Source organism: Peromyscus californicus, unplaced genomic scaffold (assembly GCF_007827085.1).
Source record: "Peromyscus californicus insignis strain IS unplaced genomic scaffold, ASM782708v3 Scaffold_9__1_contigs__length_137607984, whole genome shotgun sequence".
Classification (NCBI taxonomy): domain Eukaryota; kingdom Metazoa; phylum Chordata; class Mammalia; order Rodentia; family Cricetidae; genus Peromyscus; species Peromyscus californicus.
In genome coordinates this window covers 43377855-43400299 of record NW_026294617.1, presented here as the reverse complement: position 1 = coordinate 43400299, position 22445 = coordinate 43377855, and the positions used below count along the sequence as shown (strand labels likewise).

At 42.7% G+C, this 22445-nt stretch overlaps 1 protein-coding gene across 2 annotated transcripts in view; it reads right to left on the bottom strand.

Annotated features, from left to right (window-relative positions):
• Kcnab1 (potassium voltage-gated channel subfamily A regulatory beta subunit 1) overlaps positions 1 to 22445 on the bottom strand; it is a 382887-nt gene that overhangs the window by 233865 nt on the left and 126577 nt on the right. The window contains exon 1 of one of the 2 annotated variants that reach the window (XM_052731509.1): positions 7123 to 9220. The exons of the other annotated variant lie outside the window; for it this stretch is intronic. Within the exon in view, the coding sequence (XP_052587469.1) occupies positions 7123 to 7343 (221 nt within the window). The 5' untranslated portion in view covers positions 7344 to 9220. Of the gene's footprint in view, positions 1 to 7122; positions 9221 to 22445 lie in introns of those variants that run through there. 2 annotated transcript variants of the gene reach the window in all.

Below are 22445 nucleotides of genomic sequence, written 5' to 3'. Positions count from 1 at the left end.
ATCAGGTAATCTTGTGATGCCAGGTCCAGATGTATCCAACACTGAGTGACGTAAAGGGGAGGTAGTCATCATGGGAAAAGTTTAAACCAGAGACGCAATCACAGTTGGGAATTATAAATGAAATCTAGGAGGAATGGGAAAGGCTAGAACCATTCCGGAAATTAGGAGGCTGAGTTGTGGTAATGGTTTTCAAGTGCCGGAACCCTCATGAGGCAGGAAATTACTGCTAGCTCATTTTCCTTTCAGTGGAGAACAGACAGAGAAGATTCCAATGCAGCATTAAAGAGCTGAGTACATTGTCAGCAGGGCTGTTGTGTAACCATGAAGTATACCAGCTCCTGGATGGTCCAGCAGTGGAACACTCAGGACACCTGAGCAGGTGCAAGGACCAAAATGGAAAAGTCCCTCTTCCCACCTGTCTACAGGAGGTTAATCCTCTGTACACCTCTGTGTGCCCTGTGCCTCCCTTGTTTTCTTACCCCACAGCCTTTTGTCTTCGTTTTCCTCCCTGATCTGACTGCGGGGTCCAGACAAGAGACACAAAAAATACTCACCCCTCACCTCCCAGGACTTAAAAGCTTAATGAATGACTCTGGTTCTTAAGATGACAAGCCAACCTTTTTGTGGCTGCTGTGAAAGGAGATTACACAAGATTTCTTCAAAGGCCTTATAAGTAGTTGCTGCATGGAGCAAATTGGAAAAGCAGGACAGATTTCTCACGAGGGCTGGACCAGATGGCCCATGCAAGTCCTCTCTGGCTGTTGATTCCAGCAAATAAAAATTACTGCTGGGCTTCTTGTTTGGTTTCCAATCTGGGTACCAGAAGATTAACCTGTGAAGATGTTTAAATGTATTTTGATTCTCATTTTCAGGGCCAAAGTTTTTAAAGCAGTCTCGAATAGCACAGAAGGTGTCAGTCTCAAGAGGCCAGATGAGTACTTCTGCCTAGCACTGATGTGTGGCCCCATCTGCTCACCTGCCCGTGGGTTGGTGAATCTCTTTCTGAGGCATCAGTACTTTAGATACTGTAATAGTATGCACACTATCATCTGGAGTTTACTTTATGTCTGAATTTAGGACATTCAACAGCATAGAGTTGCTGTGGAGACCCTTTGAGGTCCTTTACTTCTTTCTCATGCTAGAAAATGGGCCAAGACTCAGAAGCTGCAGAATAAAAGCTAACGGAACATCACGGACCCTGTTCTTGGAGTCAGGAGGCTGGAGTTTGGCCTTGATCACTGCCTTGATTTCCTGGGTAACTCTGACTGAGGAAGTGGTGTCTTGTATAAAGCAATGTCACTCTTCAAGCTGGTATCTGAGGCACCCTTAGTAATGCCCCTTGACAAATCAATACCCCTTAAGTCATACTATAATAATAGCTCTCAATATTGAAATTATCAGATGTATATTCACATTCACCATAAATTGGCCTTAACATTCTATTTCTAATTCTGGAGAGTGGAAAATTGTTGACAAAAATATTTCTTACATAAGAAACATGATAGCTTCTGATATGAAATAATTTCTTTATCGCATCTAATTAGTATTTGTCTCAATGGCTTTGAAAGTCTCTAAAGTATTTATTTATAAATGTGAGGAGGTGAGAGAAGCTATTTCCAAGAATCAGTTCTCTCCCTCTACTGTGGGTACTAGGTGAACTCAGTTGTCAGGCTTGGATTAGATCGTCTTGCTGACCCAGCTTTGAAATTCTTCATGGACACCTGTGAACCAATGTTTATGAATTCTGTTATTCTCGTGAAGATAATTTTCTTGCTTTTCAGTAGTTTCAAGACATACTCAATGAAGCCAAGTCTCCTCTGTTTTGATCGAATTTCTTTGCCCGAATCTCATATTACCCATTTATTAATCTATCAAAGAAGGACGGTTAGTTTGATGAAGTGAGTTTGAAAAATCAAAGTGAAACCTGGGAGTTTGATTTTTTCTTTTGAATCTGATGAGATCCTTTTCTCCTCTCAGAACATTTATCCAAATTACCATGAATTGACAAGTTAGAAGAAATGAAAAACAGAAAAGTTTCTTTAACATGACGATACTTTGAAGGAGAGTCATCCAGTGAACTGGAGACACAAGGCTCCATGTGGAACAACCACATCCAAGACGATGGCAAGGAAGTGAGATGGTTCTGGAAACTGTGGATCAGTTCCTGCCCATACACTTGTGCTCAGTCCTGGGCAGCAGCACACATATACATAGTCCCCATGCCCACCCCCACACTCTCAGAGCCATGGAACTGGGACAACATTTGCTGACAACATCCTGTGGTCCCCCTTTCCCTCCTACCAGCTTCTCACCATCCCATGGACGCCAGACTCCTGACTGCTGCCTTGCAGAGGTGGAATAAACTCTCTGAGCCTGACTCAGCGACTACTTTTTAGGAAGTTTCCTCCACCTCTCCATTCTCACCATTTGGCTTTGAGGCAGAGAGGAAAGCCCACACCCATGGGCGTCAGTGCAAATCATAATGGCATTCACCAAATTTTTTCTAATTAAAAATTTGGCATTTTAAATAACCAGGCTATTCCCTTCTCTGGACTAAAGTCAAATATTTTCATCTGAAACATAACTACAGATCTGGCTCTTCTCTTATATCTTTTCAGCCCACCCTTTCCTCCCACTTTCCCCACATGAACACACACACACACACACACACACACACACACACACACACACACACACACTATGCCTTTTATGTAATCAGTTGATATGATTGATCTTTTCTTTGAATTGCTTTGATTTAAAATCCACCCACTATTTGTGGGAGGTACAGGGCGATAGATGCAATGTGTGCTTTAAAGATACAGAAGGTACAGGGCCATGGATGCAATGTGTGCTTTAAAGATGCAGAAGGTACAGGGCCATGGATGCAATGTGTGCTTTAAAGACGCGACTCTGAGGAGAGGCACAGAAGAGCATCTGGGATAGGGTCTGTGTCTTTTCTGTGCAGTTCTGATTTTGCTAAGATCAAGAGTGTTATGAAATTCAACACACATTCTCTTATTTCAGACCTAAACTCTTAGATCTTGGAAGAACAATTGCCAGGTGTAATTGTTACTTAATTGAACTGAGAGCAGACACTGCTTTACAACTCCTTGGTGGATCCCCCATTACTGATGTCCACCCTCTGTCTTGATGTCTTCCTCTACATTTCCGTGATGCAGAAATCTGATCCCCTTTGTGGCTACAAAATTCTCTCTCCCCACTTCTCTGAGAAAAATTCTCCAAGGGGAGAAAAGGCCATTTCTAAAAGATAACATTTTGTATGTTTCCAATTACATAATAATCTTAAAAGAATGAAATTACAGATATGTCACAGATTGGTGATGACTGAGTACTAGTAACTAGAGAGGAACAGACAGATGTGGCTTTAAAGGAACAGAGCAAGGAGGCCTTGTGACGGGGCAAATGCTCCGATTCTTTACTCTGGTGAAACCACATAGACACATCCAAATGAACACATGCATGACCGGTGAAATCTGAGTCAATTCTCTTTACAAATCAGTTTTCAAGTTTTGAAACCATGGTATCCTTATGCTGCCACTGGAAATTTGGTGGGCCATGGAAATTATTTGTACACTTAAAAAATTCCTGCACACTAAAATTATTTTTAGAAGTTTAATGGTAAAATGCAGCTAGCTAAAAACAGGAAAATTTGAAGTTTTTAAATGGGATTTAAAGATTACTTCTCAGATATGCAATGTTAACTTTAAAATATTATAAAGCCTATGTCCAGCTCCACACTCACTAACTGCAAAGCATGTTTTATGTAACGACACAGCACGAGGTCATATTGTCATGGTTCAAACACATTTTTCTTAATAAAATTGAGTTTATCAATATTTAAATTGTAGAACTAAATAATTTCAGAACAAGAAGAGGGGGTTGATAAATACAAATACATTTTTATATAGTGACAAAAGGGCCGAACCATGTCAAACATTAACAGCTGTAGCATTCTAAAAAGTTCCCCTAAAACAGAAAAACCAGTAAAGAAACCTGGTTTAACTTCTAACTGATTCATTAGCTCTGTGGGGTGGGAGAGGATGAAAAGTTCACATGTGTGGGTATGTCTGCCATTTGGGGATCCATCACATTATATGCTTGCAGTTTCCACCCAGCTACTGTGCTGCAGTGGTGAATGCAGACCAAACACACAGGAAACTAAAACAAAGTAACAGTCGTGCATTACCAAAGCATAGAACAGTCTTAGATACAGATAGCCCCGGAGTAAACATTAGGAAGAATCTTGTTCTTCTGCTAACAGCAACATTTGAACAGCAGTGTGTTCTAGTAGATTATTTTTTCCATAGTAAGTCTTGAAAAAAATATCCAGTTTGATAGAAGATTCTTACACGGTTGTGGTGAGAATCTAATTACATTGCAAAATTTAGATTTGTACAAATATATCCATTGTTTCTGAGTCCCCAGTTTCATGAGCTTTTGACCTATGGTTGATATTCCTAGGTTAAGAATTGAGACTTCAAAGTCACAACCATTATAGAAGCAGAAGGAAGCCCACTTATTCTTCAGGTTATGAACAGGCCCTAACCTGCCAGGGAGCACCAGTGCCCAATAGCAAGGCTGAACCTGAAAGGGTGGGACTGTGAAGTGCGGAGAGATCTGGGCAGTTACATGTCCCGAGATGAAATCACTCAATATGGGGTGAAAGCGGAGTCAGCAGCCTCAGAACAGTCAGGAATAGCACCCTAGTGTGTAGCCCTACGAGAGTGTGTCACAGCAGAAAACTCCAACATCTGCCTGCTGGTCTCCTTTGGATGGTGCCTTTTCCCAACTTGAAGCTAGTTCCGAAGTCTTGTTTGGCTTCTGCGTTTAAATACCCAGTTCTCGTGTAGAATAGGTGTGCAATAAGTTATTATTGGCTAGAAGAATGCTTCACTACACAAGATTTCTGAGGAAAACTATGAACAAGCTTCTTGGATTGTTTTCAAAGCTCTAACGTGGAAACCATCTTCAAGAATAAGGATATCGTTCTGATCACAATTAATCACCCGGTTTCACAGGTGATTCTCCAGACAAACTAGTCACCTTCCCTTTTGCACAAAGTCATTTACTATTCATTCTTAACAACCACTCCATGTACTTGCATTGTATTCTAGATGAAACAATGTAACAAAAACATAATTCAGGCAATAAAAATGTTCCTACTATTTTGGGGAAACAGTAATTGCCCTACTCCTCCATAACCTAAGAAAGCTTGGCATGCATATGACATTATCTCATAATCTTTCTCATAAATGTCACTCGGAGTAGAATTTGAAGGAGGGAAGTCGGATTCACACACGCATAAACCACCTGTCATCGACGGAGTGGTTCTGAATGAGAAGAGGACTGGAAAAGGGGCATTTTGTTTAGTCACCACACACTCAAGAGTGCTGAAGAGCCCAGATGACTGTCAGTGAAGAGCTGTGCTTAGCTGCAAGCGATGAAAGCCCCTGTGTGCGTGCTGCCAGTACTGGGGGTGAGACAGTTACAGTACAATCTGAGTTCAACTCTGTTGACAGCAAAACCTTAATGGAGCGCCTGACTCCAAACCCAGGAAGACAAAACTCTTCCATGACAAACACCTGCAACACAACGCACAGCTTCCTGTGGCCACACAGTAGGGGCATGGCTTTTTAATTTTTGCCTTACAGGAAGACTGTTTATTGTTCTGCCAGACACCACAGATCACAACTGGAGACCCCTCAGCCTGGAGTGCCTTGTTCTTGGACTCTGTCCTGGTGGCATCAGTTTCAACGCTGGCTCAGCAGCACCCACTGTGCGTAGGACCAAGGCTGCCTGTGTGCCACAGCGGCTGCACTGAAAATGCCAGAGCCCCAGAGACTGCAGTCTCATTTGGAGACGTCATTGTGGGGTTCCCTGAGCGTTCGGACCGCAAGAGAAAGCAGAGGGCTCATGATACCGACACTTCAGAGGAATGGGCCACAGTCAGGTGTTTTATGGCTTGTCCTCACCGTGCAGTTGTGGCCCAGAGCTTCAGCTACGGGTAGCTCCCTCCTATCCCCACTCAAAGCTTTTCCTTCTCAGTGACTTGAAAACATCAGGACAAGATTTGCTCTTGCCATGGAAAGGTTCCCTTAACTCTGCAGATAAACTTTCACCAAGGGCAACTTTTATAGAGAAGTTTAAATGCTTACTTCACACAGAAAACAGTCTTACATACGCAGTATTTTAATTGTATGGAGTTCGCCTTATCCTAAAATCTGGCTTCTAGCAAATGAGAGAGAGATAAAAGTAAACAATGATCAATTTCATCTGCAAATGAGGGCAGCCAAGGACTTGGGGGATGTGACATAGCTTCTCTCCTTTGTCTCCTCAGTTAGAAACTGGAAGCGCAGCAGTGCTCCAGAACTGATGTCCAGAGGGCTGGCGCAAAACAAACACAGTGAGGTGGCAGAAATCACATCAGGACATGGTGAATTGTTTTTACTACAGGGAGATTTCCGTCTGTGAAAACAATGAGTTCCTGGTGATACAGGAAATAGAAACGCAAGACATCTAGGAGCCTTGAAAAACCAACCCTCTGTATCTCACAACATTCCTGCTTCATTCATCTCAGGCAGTAATTTAGATATAAATACAGCAGTGCTCACTCGAATTTACGATTATAGGTGTTTCTTCCTACCGCAGACCTTCCTTAAAACCTGTGCTTAGCATGTTACCGTGGTCTCTCAAAGGTGAGGGCGCCGTGTGGGATGGGAAACTGTTCTGATAGGATGAGCCCAGAATCTCCTGTCTGTGCATCAGGCAGGACACACACTTCTGCTTCTGACAAACTCTCCTGACAGAGGAGTTTCCAGTTCCTGTGTCTTTTCTCTACGGTCTGGAATTCATTTAGGTCTTAAGTGTTCATAACACTTAGAATACGCAAAATGGGCCACATCTTAAATATCGCGCACATGCTTGCACACCACCTTGGGCTTTTTCACCTCTCCCTCCAAAAGGCTAATTTAAAAGCAAACACCTGAGAATTCTAAATTAAGCAAAACAGCACTGAGTTAAGTCACTTCCAAACGGAAGAACTGCCTGACTCCACTTGCAAAGAACATGAAAACCCCGGGCAGAGAGACCTCCCGTCCATACCTATATTTCATGCCAGTCTGCTTCGCGGTGGACTCTTTGAGAGAAATGTGATGCTGAGGGGTGAAGGTCCCCAGGCTGCGAGCGATGAGAGCGACAGTGCGGAATTTGGCCCGGGCTGCGTTCACCACATTGGGGGCGGTGGAGCTCTGCTTGCTCAGAAGTCGGTCCTCACCATTTCGACTCTTCAAATTGTGCTCTGTGCAGGCTATGGAGACTTGCATTGCTTCCCAGGACAGCGCAAGGTCCTCTCAGAACCCCACAGCACAGGCGGTCGGCAGAGGGTGAGCAGTTGGGGGTATTTCTGCTGTCTTTTAACCCCTCTTGCCCCCGCTTCCTGGATGCCTTCAGAGGAGTCCCGGCAGCTGACTTCAGAGCCCACAGAGTGGCAGGAGAAGCTGAGGTGCAGGACAGCGTCCCTGGGACCCAAAGAAGTAAACAGCCAAGCTGGAAGTTGTCTCAGCAGCTGGAGCGCGGATCAGTCTTCCCAATCTTCCCAGGCTGTGATCTCGGCTGATTAAACAGCCAGATCCATGTGGTCAGGAGGCTGGTGCAGAAGCCTAGAGCTGAGCGTTCATGGTGACTGCACACAGCCCTGCCTGGAGCCAGTCCGAGGTGCCTGAATGCGGAGGGCTGGCTTCTGGGCGCTGGCTCAAAGCAACGCAGGCATACCGCAAGATGCGCCGCCAGCACCCTCTGGATCACAGGCAGGAGGCTCAACTGGAGAGGAGCATCCCAAGAAGCAGCTAACAGCAAGCGGGGCCCGCGGACCCGTGGTCTCTATCCACTCTGCCAGTCAGCTGCCTCACTCTCCGGTTTTGGAGGATGTGGAGGTGGAGGCGTCCTAAGACCCCTCCCCACTCATCCTTAGGCGAAAGCTGGGGCTTCTGAGCCGGCACTTACTCGGGTTGGCGACTGCATGGAGGAGCTGGAAGGTCCCTTTAAGGAGCGCCTTGCCTTTGTGTGCAATGGGAAGGAAAGATCACTGTGACCACTCCTTACTGGAGCAGGACTGGGAGGGCTGCTCCGTCAGGGGGCTCTGCCTAGGTGCCACCAAATCTTGCTGCAGCACAAGAGTTGGAACTGGAGAAGGCTGAGTGGGGTGCTCCTCACTGTAACATGCCAGTGATTAACACGTGAATACTGTCTGGCTCGCTGGAACACAGCTTGGAATTCTGCTATTAGCCTCATAAGGGCTCATTTCTCCTCTGCACATTAGTTCTTATGCAGATAAGTTCAAAGTTTCCTGAAAAGCCACAGTGCAGTCGATGTGGAGTCAAGTCTGGTAACTTGCTGCAAATCTATTTAAAACACCAGAGTAGGGACTTCTGGGATGCGGCAGGGAGCAGTATCACTGCCCAGAAGATTCAAGAGGGTAACTAGAGCCATGTATACTGCCCTGGCCACAAGGATGGGCAGCAAGAAGTCCCGTGAGCTGAGCCTGAACCCACATGAGATGTGGATCTTGTCTGTCTGTCCCATCCAGAGCAACTGCCCAAGAAATGTGCTCAGACCAAATTATCAGTTGGTTGATAATTCGTCTCTCCATTTGAAGTACCTGAGAAACAACCCTTCCTGTGGATTTATTTAAATGATGGCTTCTATAAAAGCATATTTCTAAATGTGATTCCTAACAGACCTCACTGTCAAGCAAGGAAAAACAGCAAACGCTGTTTATGAATAGCATCTCTGTACTTGGCAATAGAGATCAATACGGAGGGAAATTATGAAGCCCTGTCTCTGTTGTCAAGGAATAGGCAATCTGGGTGGAAAGGACAAAACATTCAGTCTTCAGAGACTAACTATGTTGGAAATCACATTCTACATGTCCACTGGAGTAATACCCATGCTAAGCACACCAGGGTGGAGCAGGGATAGATTTCTGAAGCCTGGAGAACATTCTGATCCATTACCCACATCTCAGTGGAGTCCCTATTGGCATCTGACTCTGCTACTGGGACAGAAATATGACAATGTCTGGGGTTTCAAGAAGCACATGGAGACTCAGGTAGCCTTCCTAGAGGTTTGAGACTCCCATGTGGCAGGAACAATGACTCTGATTTGATTGGCAGGAGTAGAGGGAAGCAGTCACCCCTGGACTGGCACATTCAGGGATGATACACACTCTGCCTGTGTTGATTAAAATACAAATAAAACAGTTGGTCTGATCACGTCTATCCAATCAAATGAAATTGTACAAATAAAATTTCCAAGGAGACTCTGTGCTTGCATTGAGATCCATTCAAGACATTATTCTTAACATCTTTGAACCTGAAGATAAGATTTAAGCCACATTATAGAATTGCATCCTTGACCCTCCACACTATTTTTTTTCACTCTTTACCTTAGAAAATAAATATGTTGATTAACGGGAAGAAAATTTAGGATGAGTGAGGGCAGAAGGGTTAGATGGGGACCTTTTCTTTGCACCCTTGTATGCCAGGCAGGAATACTGGGGGGCATGCATTTATTCTTTGGAATAAACAGTGGGCAGAGAAGAAGCAGATCATAGGAACCTTTATTTTTGCACACTAAGCCAGCTCATCGGAGATGATCAACGTGAATCAGGAAAGCAGTCAAAATGAGAAGAGGAAGAAGTGGGAGGAATCAAAAGGAACAGCTTTTAGAAAAGGGGGCGGGAACCACCACCACCAAAGCAGCCTGGGAGCGATTAAGTGAGGCGATAACCACCAGGCTGGGAGGGTCAGGAACCTGAGCTTCAACTAGGTCACTGGCTGTGAGGGAGGGGGTGCAGGGGGTGGGCAGGGGCTCAGCTGAGAGTGCTGCCAGTTTTACAGGGAGGACTGGAGACTTTGAAAGAAAAAGAGGCCAGGACATGTTAATCAATGTGGTGCTCAGCTTTGTCCAAGAACTAGCAGAGAAAGGCCAGAAAGCACGGGCTAGCCCAGAAGAGGGAAGAGGTTATCTGAATAAGACATACAAGGCAGAACACCTCTGAGTCACCTTTGACCCCCATAGGACCACACAGAGAGCTTGGTCTTTGGCAGGCCCTCACTATAAATAACTGAGAGAGATGAAGAAATACGGAAGAGGGAGCTGCCATTTCGCGGGTAAGCTCCTGGGCATCCACTTGGAAGCACAGCCTGTGTACTGAGAAGGAGGGAATGCCAGCCCCACATTCCCTTCTGCTCCTCTCGTGTGTAGTCCAGTGTCCCAGCCTTTGGGACACGCCACATAGACAATCAAAGACCAGAGGCTAGAGGATGCTCACAGTGCAAGCCTCTTTCTTGCTGTTCCCAGAGAGCCTTTCATCTCTGACACCACACAGGCATTCTGACAGGCAACCAGCAGCCCCGTGGTCTGCCCAGACATCCTCACTCTTCCCAGCATGGACGGAGCAGTCAGTCTCAGGAGCCTGGAGATTAGGTAACCGTTGGCTGAAGAGTGCCCGCTCCTAATAAGTTTGCTAACAGGCTACATGGTAATGAAGCTGGAGACTTGGAATGTGTGTCCTTTCTCTGTCACACAACAGGATTAAGAGGAATCCTCACTGTGAGAATTTCAGGCTTCAGGACACATACAAACCTGCATATAGACACATTTACATAGATGGTATATAGATATAACTGTAGATACAGGTATAGATACAGTTATGGGCTGGATCGTCTCATCCCAAACTTCATGTATTGAAACCCTGGCCTCTCCCCAGTATATCAGAATGTGACTGTATTTGGAGACAGTCTTTAAAGACATAACTGAAGTAAAATGAGGCTGCAAAGGTGAGCACTAACCGAGTATGACACATGTCCTTAGAATAAGGACCAGGCTCAGACATGTGAAGACACAGAGCAGAGGATCATCTGCAAGCCCAGGGCAAAGTCCTCAGAAGGGGCCAAGCTTGCTGTCACTTTGATCTCAGACTTACAGTCTGCAGAACTGAGAGGAAATAAACTTTTCCTGTTGCAGCTACTCAACTTGTGGTCCTCGGTTATGACAGGCTGAATTAATACAGGCAGAAATATAATTTATATGTGTAATGTCATTTACAAGAAACCATTGGAGCTAACTAAAGTGCAAGCTTCTAAAAGTCATCATTAGTCATGATGAATGCCCTTATATATACTCCACACATCCCAAGCTGCTGTTATTAATGTTCTATAGGAGGATAGTGAGTTCCAGCTCAGCCGGGGCAACACAGCAAGACCCTGTCATAAAAAAACCGAAGATAGACAACAATCTATAGATCTGTTCTCTAGGAAAGTTGATAAAATGTGCTCTGAAGAAAGGCTCCAAATGAAATCCTTTTATTCCTCTTCATGAAGTCATACAGGGTTCCATATGGTTGCTGTTGATTTTTTTCACCAGCAAACATTAATTATAAAGATTTTTTAGTTCATAGTAAGTGTATGTGACATAGTTGGATGACAGTCACCTCCAAATACCCTCCAATCATCATACTCTCTCGCTCCTCATTCTTTCCACTTTCATGTTCTAAGGTGAGTCTTGCTTGGAGAAGTAGTAGCTTTTAGGCGCATGTAGTCATCTCCTTTGTGTTCTCAGCTTACCGATTTTCCTTTGTTTGCTCATGTTCCCTAAGGCGGGAGTCAGCATCCTCAGAGACATCCAGAAGCGGTGGAGAGAGGACCGCACCAGCAGACACAGCCCAGCAGTGGTATCTCACCTGTAACTTAGGTGTAGCCTGCAGTTCTCTCGCACTTCATTCCCTCAGCTGAAGCATGGGGATGGGGAGGGCATCTTTATTTCAAAGACCTCTTTGTGTCTCTGTTCTGCAGATGCTATGACTAAATTTCTGGAGGTTGCCACAGCGCAGGACTAAATTTTCACTTACTCTTCAGTTTTGCCCAGATTGATTCCTATTCATTACCTAGCAGTGGACTTTTAGCATCCATGTCAGCCATATTGGGTCTTGGATGTTTAAGAACAGGTAACAGGATGTAAAATTTGTACCCAAGAGCTTTGGTCTTTGTGGTTATTCTCCGTTTTCCTGGGAACCCCAGAGACTTGACGACAGGGATATGCGAGTTGCAGTTAAGCCTGAAGCTTTGTCTTCCTCTGCTTCCTTCCTTTCCCGTGCTATTGAACAGGGTGCTTACATTCTAGGAACCTTGGCTTCCTCATGGAGACATAGTAACATGAGAATGTGGCTCTCCAGAGCAGCTTCCCGTCATGAGTTGCATTCTCTGGTTGAGGAAGCAGAAGGTAAATGCAGCCAAGATGTCACTGGCAGAGTTAAGATGTCACTGGGGACGCCTTCCTCTGAATGTTTGGTTCTTAACCACTGTGCATACTGCTCCTCACCGGAAGAGTCCTTTCTCATCAGAAGGACTTTACACACACCCTCTTATGAGTACAATTTAAGAAGAAACCCTATTGCCATTATGAGTACTAGAAATACATTCAATTTAGAAAGTCTAATCATCAGTGTTTTATTAAAAATACCTCATGACTGTTCATTCTTATCCTACTGCAGTAAAAATTTCCCAATTACCCAGAAAATTTTTGGTTTATTCAATTTCCTCCCAGTGAAGTCAGGACCAAATATTTTTCACGGGTTCTACTTAGAACTTATGGTTTATATTCCATTGGAAAGCACAGCCAGCAGGAGCCAGGAAACATTCAATCATGCAGCCAGGCAAAACTGGAATTATCCAACACAGAAAAGAATCTGCTAATATCAGAAGAATTTTAAACATGAACGTGTACAGATGGCAGGCTACTTCCTGTGCCTCATTTGTTGAGCAAAAGAGCTGTGCCATTTACCAGAGACTATGAAAATCTGGTTAGAGAGTTATTTATTATATTCTCACAATTTCAACATGCCATGAAAATGATCGCTCTTCCACATGTACAGAGACACGGCCTTTATAATGTCAAATAAAACTGAGATTGAACATACTTATGGCTTTTCTGATGAGAAGAAACTTCTAGGTGTCTACCATTCTATTTTCCGAGAAGAACAGACTTACCAAAGAACCCAGCAGGACATTCAGGGGGCAAACCCATTCTCACATACCAGACTCTCTAGAAACAAAGTGCCATGAACCAGAGGATGGACAAGCTTTTGTCCTGGGAAGCAAAGCCAGGGCTTAAACGTGAGAGGCATGTGCTCTGTCACTGAACTAAATTCTCCAAGTAACAGTTAGCACTTAGACTACATCCATGGCCACTGACAATTATTTCCTAAATCCAGAATATTCTGAAATTGATGAGCCCCCAATTCTAATAATTTTTTCATAAATGTTCACATTGAAAACCTGGCACTCCGGTATTACATAGAATTGTTGTAGTGAGATGGGAAATTCACAATTCAGCTGATTTTATTCTGGCATCTTCATAGAAGACAATTCCTCATGTTTTTCAGGAAAACAGACATGCAAGAAAACCGACTTGTATTCTGTCTACTTTTATGAATGTTATTTTCCTTCCAAATTATTATCCATTACCATGAATTCTATCATTGCCTTATATTAGCCTCAGACAGTCAGAAATATGTGCTATGTCCTTGATTAAGATCTTCTTGAGAAGTTAACTTACAGAGAAATTGTTTTCAAAGATAGTTATTATATATAACCAATCCATGATAAAATCAATTAAATGACACATTGCTATTTCATGCATTACAAAGTGGTTAATTAATTATGCCATAATGCATATGGTTAATTTTCAACTAATTAAAAATGTTTTTAGTTTTAGACTCTTTCTCCAAAAAAAAATCACCATTTTATAAACTTAAAATGAAAATACAAAGGAAATAAATTGTTAGGAACACAGGTCTAAAATGTATTCACATTTAGATGTTAAGCTTCTGCTCTGGCACTGAGTTGTCAGTACCCACACTTTTCTTCTATTATATTTGTGTTTCTGAAGCAACACTGTTTAAAAGCACGCCCGACTTTTGTCTCTCCCCCTGGCTGTTGGTATGAACTCTCAATGTTCTGAAGTTAATCTACAAGCAATGGTGACCACAACATCTTAACAGCCTGGCCAGCAACAAGTCAAGTCATTTAACAATTCCAAGAAAGAAAAAAAGGTATTCCAGAGAACTGATGAACTATCATTTTAAAGATGTTATACTGTAAACCTTTATCTTATGGCAATTTATATCTGAAATATTGCAAAACTATAATGAAGGAGGGGAGGGAAGAAGAAGAAAATGCTTTTATTATCTAGGCATTTTGGTCAAAGCTTGCACACCCTTTATCTTAGTCCAGAGGAAAGAGAAAATGGGCTATTGTTAATCATTGCAACCAGCTGAAAACTAAGTGTTGTTTTATTTTTTGGGGGGGTTACATGAGCATTCATAGTTGCTCTTGCAAAGCTGTAGTGATGGAGGCAGAGTATTTGCCAGAATGTGCTTGGCTGCAGATCTGATCCCCAGATATACCTTACACATAAAATGATAAATGTCTGAAGTATATGGTGTGCAGTTCTGTCATTTAAAACCTACAATGAGCGAATTCCCCAAGAGCCTCCCACAGAAAGCCATCCTTACAAGTAACCTCCAAAGAGTTACTGAGACAAAGTCACTTTCAGTTCAAGTCTGTTCATCTGCTTAGAGAAGGACAAGAAAGGCTATTATTATACACATCTTTCTCTCATAATAGTAATATGTGTTTTGTAAAGGGCCTACTGACTTGTTCTTTTTAGGTTATCCATTCTTTGAACCAGAATTCTTATAAAGCCAGCAGATCCAAGACTTTATGGGATCATTTTTCATTTAATTCTGCCCCTTTAGCAGCCCAAGGAAGGTTAATGCAGATGGCCCCTCTAGTTTCTCACCACATTAAAATGGAAGCCGTCCCGGGTACACAGTTGCTTAAGCGTTCTCTCATCTCAGACCTAGTAGGATCAGACCTAGTAGGATCAGACCTAGTAGGATCAGACCTAGTAGGATCAGACCCAGTAGGATCAGACCTAGTAGGATCAGACCTAGTAGGATCAGACCTAGTGGGATCAGACCTAGTAGGAATAGACCCAGTAGGATCAGACCCAGTGGGATCAGACCTAGTAGGAACAGACCCAGTTGCTGTGGGATGTTCTGTATGGCAAATGTGTTGCTGATTAGTCAATAAATAAAACACTGATTGGCCATTGGCTAGGCAGGAAGTGTAGGTGGGACAAGGAGGAGAATAAAGCTGGGAAGTGGAAGGTTGAGTCAGAGAGACACTGCCAGCCGCCATGATGACAAACAGCATGTGAAGATGCCGGTAAGCCACGAGCTATGTGGCAAGGTATAGATTTATAGAAATGGATTAATTTAAGCTGTAAGAACAGTTAGCAAGAAGCCTGCCATGGCCATACAGTTTGTAAGCAATATAAGTCTCTGTGTTTACTTGGTCGGGTCTGAGAGGCTGTGGGACTGGCAGGTGAGAGAGATTTGCCCTGACTGTGGGCCAGGCAGGAAAACTGCAGTTACACCCAGTAGGATCAGACCCAGTAGGATCAGACCTAGTAGGATTAGACCCAGTAGGATTGCTATGGCAAATATCAATGGCAAAGCTAGAAAAACAATTAGCTTTCTGTCCTCCTTCCTGACTCGGGTGTCCATTGCTGGATCTGTCTTTCTTCCTTTCCTGCTTTCTTTTCTTACTTTCCTGCTTTCTTTTTCTTTCCTCCTTCCTTCTTTTTTCACTCTTTCCTTTCTTCCTTTCCTCCTTTCTTTTCTCTCTCTCTCATTCCTTCCTTTCTTCCTTCCCTCCTTCCTTTCTTTCTACCTAATCTTTCACTTCCTTCCTTTTGTGTGTGGGAATGCTTTGGATAAGTTCATAAAAAAAACTGATAGTGAAATCCATTATAAGTGTTAAATCCAATATAAAATTAAATAAAGTGAAATCCAAGTGTAAAATCTAATGGAAGCTCCACAGCTTCGCAATGGTTATTATACCTGTATAGAAGTCTGTTGAGATGTAAAGACTATAGGTCTGGCTAATCTCACTGTATAATGCTTTTTATTTGAAAGTTCTTTACAATGAAGTTTTTATTAAAATAAAAGACAAGAAATATGGGAATACATGTTAGTAAGGATTCAAACTGGTCACAACCTGAAAAACATGTGAGTCATCCCTTCTATTGCTAAATTGATAACCCATGAATTAAATAAGAATTTTGAAGAGCTCTGTGCATGCCCATAGTCATTGCAGCATTATTGAGAAAAGCCAAGATACATAAGCAATGGGAGTGCCCATAAGTGAATTAACAAATAAAGAAACTATGAAATATATGCCATGGAATGTCATCAAGTCTGAAATACTGCTATTTGCAAGAACATGGGTAAAACCAGAGGGCTTTGTGCTTGATTAAATAAGCAAGACACAGAAAAACAAACATTGCCAGTTCTCACTTTCATGTGGAATCTCATAAAGCTGTGACAAGAGTTTATGTGTCCCTACTACCAACAGGAAGAAATTGAGGCACTAGAGGAGAAAGAGAAAGAGTCAAAGAAAGAGAGAAAGGCAGGAAGGAGGGGAGAGAGGGAGGGAGGGAGGAAGATAGATTTATATGTGTCAAATCATCAAGTTATGTATCTTAAATCATAAATTTTCCATTTGTCAATTATGCTGCACTAAACCTTACAAAAAGGAAACAAATAACTTACCCAACATTATGTAACTCATTTCCTGCTGAGCTGAACTACCTACCCAGACCTAATGCATCATTTACATAGCTACATTTAAAAAAAAGAACCCTTAATTATGTCATTCTATAAAAATGTTCCCACTTTAAAGAGAAAAGAACCTCTCACCTATGTTCAATGAAGTATCATATTTACTAAGGTTTTCACAATGCATATATACTACTTTTGTGAGCAAAATAAAGTAAAAATGTAAAGTTATTTTTCAATCATAGAATCATGCCAAGTTTTTAACAAGAAATTTTAGAATACGTAGACAAATTCTCTTAGGTTTACATAAATCCTAGTCACAGGATGGAGATGAAACAGATCTAGGAAGAAAAGAGGAATATCATTCATTCGGTAGACTTAAAAATCATCCTGGTCAATATTTCTTTGTTTGGTATTTTCTATTTTCACACACAGGCTTGTGGTTATTGTTAATGTTTCTGTTATTGTTGGACACCGCTGAGATTCTTTCAAGGCTTTTATCAGTTACCCCCATGCTATCAGCTTTATTTGTTCTTATTTTTTCATTTCTCATGTATTATCTTTTCTCAAGACAACCACTGTCAACAATTATTATTTGCTACTCAGTTGACAAGCTCTAAGTGCTGATGAGGGAAGGTGGAAGATTCAGCCTTCCTGTATGAGGCTTCATAGCTGCGAATATGCAGGCGTGCATGACCAGCTGCCGAGCGTGTATCAGATCAAGTGCAGCTGATATATTCTTTAGAGGAAATTGGGGAGACCCATGTGGGTTGAGGGATTTGGAGAAACCATAGTGGTATCAGAAAAGCTCTGGGCAATGAGGACAGAAAAAAACGGGGCAAAGATAGAGAGTAGGTAAGCTAGGCGATGGGAGAGGGGAAACAGCTTCCATGTGGAGGTTGGGAATCTTGTTGGGGAACATGCAAGCCCTTGGTATGCAGCATCATTGGAAAGAGGACTTCTATGATACACAATGCAAAACAAAGTCTATACACCAACTGACAGTAGAGGACAGCCTGGAATAAGGGGGAGACTAGGGCTCTTCCCTCAGAACAGTCATGTGAGTATGGAGAAAAGTTCATCAGGGCTTCTGGTGGGGTTGGGCGTGTAAGCTGTATTTTAGACAAACATGGCTAGAAACCATGTGTAGGTGGTTTGAGGCAGGAAGGCAGTGGGGGATGGCAGGAGTCAGTCTGCCATAAATCACATTCTGCTGAAAGGATTATGATGCTTCTCCTAATAGAAGGAGAATGGAGAAATGCTCACTAGGCATGGTGACCTGACAAGCAGTTGGATAATATATATAGTAGGAGCTTATTTTGACAGAAACAAAAATGTTATCGGTAGTTACTTGTGGGTGGTAGGATTATGGGTAGTTTTTGTTTCCTTTATTTTGCTCATATATGATTTCCTGCTGTAAGCACATATTACTTTTGTATTACGGAACACAGAAAGTGATGCCCAGAAAGCAAGAAATTATGCTAGAAATAATGGTGAGCCAGTGGGCATACACATCCTGTAGGGGAAGCACAGTGACTATTTGCTTCATAGCATTCAGGATAAACACCACTAGGCAGACTCAGTTTGTTTTTTAACAAACAGGCCTCCAGATATAGATATCAGGAATACAACCACTGAACTGTGTTAACTAACATGAAATTGAGATCCGGTAGTATTTGTTTTTCTGTGCCTTGCTTATTTAATCAAGCACAAAGCCCTCTGGTTTTACCCGTGTTCTTGCAAATAGCAGTATTTCAGACTTGATGACATTCCATGGCATGTGTTTCATAGCTTCTTTATTTGTTCATCCATTCATGGGCACTTAGGTTGCTTACATATCTTGGCTTTTCTCAATAATGCTTCAACAACTATGGGCATGCATAGAGCTCTTCAAAACACTGATTTAATTCCTTGGGGTTACATGACCCTTTCACAGGGGTTGCATATCAGTTATCCTGCATGTCAGATACTTACATCACAATTCACAACAGTAGCAAAATTATAGTTATGACGTAGCAACAAAATAATTTTATGGTCGGGGGTCACCACAACCTGAAGAACTGTATTAAAGGGTCACAGCATCTGGAAGGTTGAGAAGCACTGTTCTAAAGGCTCTTCTGACTTCTGATAGCGGTCAGCATTCCTGTGACTGCATCATTCCAGTCTCCGTGACTGCCTGGCCACAGGGTTTTCCACGTACCGCGGACCCTTGCTGTTGAATTTAGACCTTACTTGAGTAACCTTATTGCAAGATCATAATCTTAATTACATCTTCAAAAACTCTTTTTTTTTTCAAATAAAGTCGAGTTCACAGACTTGAAACACCGAGATGTAGTTCTATTTTTTGAAGGTCTAAGGTGTGGCTGTTGGTTTGCAGAAGACATGGTCAAAGAGGAGAGGGGAAGAGGAAAGAAGACGCGAGAAGAAAGCAGGGAGCTAGACATTCTTTCTGGTATAACTGGAGAAAAATAGAAGACGCAACCACGTGGCTCACAGTAATACAGAGAGAGATGTGGCCTGGCCTGGAGCATGATGGGAGCAGCTCATAGGTGTGTGGTGATATATTGTGTGCCCTAATAAAATGTGCCTGAAGATCAGAGAACAGAGCAAGCCACTAGATTAAACATAGATGCCAGGCAGTGGTGGCACACACCTTCAATCCTAGCACTCGAGAGGCAGAGATCTGTCTGGTTCTCTGTGAGTTCAAATCCACCCTGACTCAGTCTAGGAGAGAAACAGAGCCAGGCAGTGGTGGCACACACCTTTAATCCCAGCACTTGGGAGCTCATGTCTTTGTTTGGGAAGCACACAGGCCTCTAATCCCTGCACTAAGAAGGAAGTGATGGCTGGGTGGAGAAAAGTATATAAGGCGTGAGGAGACAGAGCTGGAGCTTTTCAGGCTGAGGAGTCCTAGAGGTAAGATGTGGCAGGGGCTTGTTCCTTTGTCTCTCTGATCTTTCGGCATTTACCCCAATGTCAGGCTTTGAGTTTTTCATTATAATAAGACCATTCTAGAAATCGAGCAACACAGGTGACAGTGTTTTCTGTGAGGACCCAGCAGAAAAGGGAAAAACAAAAGTAAGTTTCCACAGGTCTAACAGGGATGGCTAGCACTGTTCACGCCGCAAGCAGAGGCTCTTTGCATGGACAGAAAGAAATACTGGGCCTGGAGAGTCACCATAGGAAAGTATCCGTACCGTGTGAGGATGAATCAGCCTCTTCAGAAGCAGCATCTTATCCTGGGGTGGTGAGTGGATGGCACGTGGACTGTCTGGGAAGGGAAATCTGTACTAATAGGATGGTGAAAAAACAGACAGGAAGAAAGCTGTGAGCCGTGGTGGGGGAGAGAGCAGTTGCTGATAAAATGCCCAGGAAATGGGGTGCTCACCATTGTTTTCCTCCTATTCTAATCAAAAGCGCCTGTGTTTTCACATGAGTGCCTTTCTTATTAATAACTGCCCAGGTCATCCTATCCACAGAGGCAAATACAGGGTTGTCTTACTAGACACTCTAGTCCAGTAATAGAGTGACTCAGGTATGGGTACAGAGAAGTTCAGTTATGGAACAGGAGAAGACACTCTATCATTTAAAAGGAGGCTTTAAATACAACTTAAGGCCATAGCCCAAAGACCAACTAAGCAGAGTGGTTCCTGTGGCCAAAGTAATTCAGCCTCTAAAGTAACATCGCAATTCTGGAAATACAGATGCAAATGATCCAATGCAAGCTTTACAGGGAAAGACATTACTCTGGCTTAGTACTAAAGGACACAAAGCCACGTGAGCTGGCACCCATTGTATTTTAGCACTCAGAGGACAGAGGCAGGGGGACTGGGGATCTTAGACCAATCTGAGACACACAGTCTCAAAACTAACATCGCAAAACCAAAGATTTTAATATCATGTTGTTGCAATTCTTAACTACATGTATGTATAGATGATATGGTATAAAAGACAAGGGAGCAAGTAGCTCTGAGGCCATGTTTCCACATTTCATCATAATTAATTTAGTCTCAATCTGAAATAGATTGTGTCAAATTAAACCATATTCTAATCATGGAGCAACCACCAAGAAAATAATTCATAGAAATAATTTTCAAAATCGACAAGGTAATAAAATATTTATCACAAAAATAAGATAAAAGAGGAACAGAGGGACAGAAAAGAAAGGTTTAAGATAACAAATAGCAGCATAGAAAATGAAAGCCAAACCATATCAATAAGTACATTGAATATAAATAATCTAAGTGAAAAGGCAAAAATTGTGAGGCTGAAGTAAAGGGTGACCCTGCTACATGATGCCCATAAAAGACGTAATTTAGAGTAAAAGAAAAAAGTAAATTGAAAACAAAATGTGAAAAGCCATCCCATGAAATAGCTATGAAAGAGCTGTAATGTTCCCATTGTTATTTAAGAAATTAGACTTCAAGAATTATTAAAGTTAGAGGACACTTTTTAAAAATAGAAAAATCAATACATCAGCAAAGCACACTAACTGTAAACATACATGCACCTGGATCCATGTTTCAGGTCCTCCAATGAGGCAGAGCAACATGTCTGAAGGATGTGGGAGAGCAAAGTCTTATGGCAGCCAGGAGTGAGAAAGAGGTACAGCAGGAGCCAGGGATATGGCTTGCCTTTTAAACCCCTACCTCCTCCACCCTAGCCTTACCTCCTGATAGCCTGTGCAGTGTGAACTCGATGGATGAACCCATTGGGAAAGTTAGCGGACCCATGTGCCAATCACCCGTCAGTCAACTGTGCTCCAGGTGGTGACCAAGCCTTCAGAACATGGCTTTTAGAGGGAACATTGCTTATCTAAACCACTAGGTACTCTTTTTTTTTTTTTTTTTTTTTTTTTTTTTTGGTTTTTCGAGACAGGGTTTCCCTGTGTAGCTTTGCGCCTTTCCTGGAACTCACTTGGTAGCCCAGGCTGGCCTCGAACTCACAGAGATCCGCCTGACTCTGCCTCCCGAGTGCTGGGATTAAAGGCGTGCGCCACCACCGCCCGGCTGTACTCTTAAACATAAATGTAAAAACCCTTTACAGGGTCGGGGAGATGGCTCCGTGAACAAAGCACTTTCTACGCAAGCCTAATACCCTGAGTTTGGCTCTCCAGAACCCGTATAAAAGCCAGCCATGGTGGTACACATCTCTATAATAGCATCACCCTTCTGTGGAGTATGGGGGTTAGAAAGTGGGGAATCTACAGTTCACATAAATAATTCAACAGATGCACAAATCACGTTTAATAAAGTCCAGTATCTATTAGAGATAAAAATCTCCCAAACATCTCCAAAGCGAGTTCCAGGAAAGGCGCAAAGCTACACAGAGAAACCCTGACTCGAAAAACCAAAAAAAAAAAAAAAATCTCCCAAACAACATCTAAAAAAGAACTTTCTTAAACTAAAGAGTGTGTGAGTTGTGGTCTGATATGAAAAGTGTTCTATGGACTCACATATTTGAACACTGGGCCTTCGGCGTGTGGCACTGTTTGGGAAGGATGTGAAAATCTGAGGAGCCTTACTGGAGGAAGTTGGTCAAAGGGGGTGGGTCTTGAGATTTTAGAGCCTGGCTTCATTTCCTGTTCACTTCCTGATTTCTGATCAGACGAAATGTGACCAGCCAGCTTCCCTCCTGCTGTTATACCTGTCCTACCTGCTGTCACTCCTCCCTACCACAACACAGAGTCGCCTCAAACTGTAATACATAATAAACAGTTTTTAAAAAATGGAAAGTTTGATGT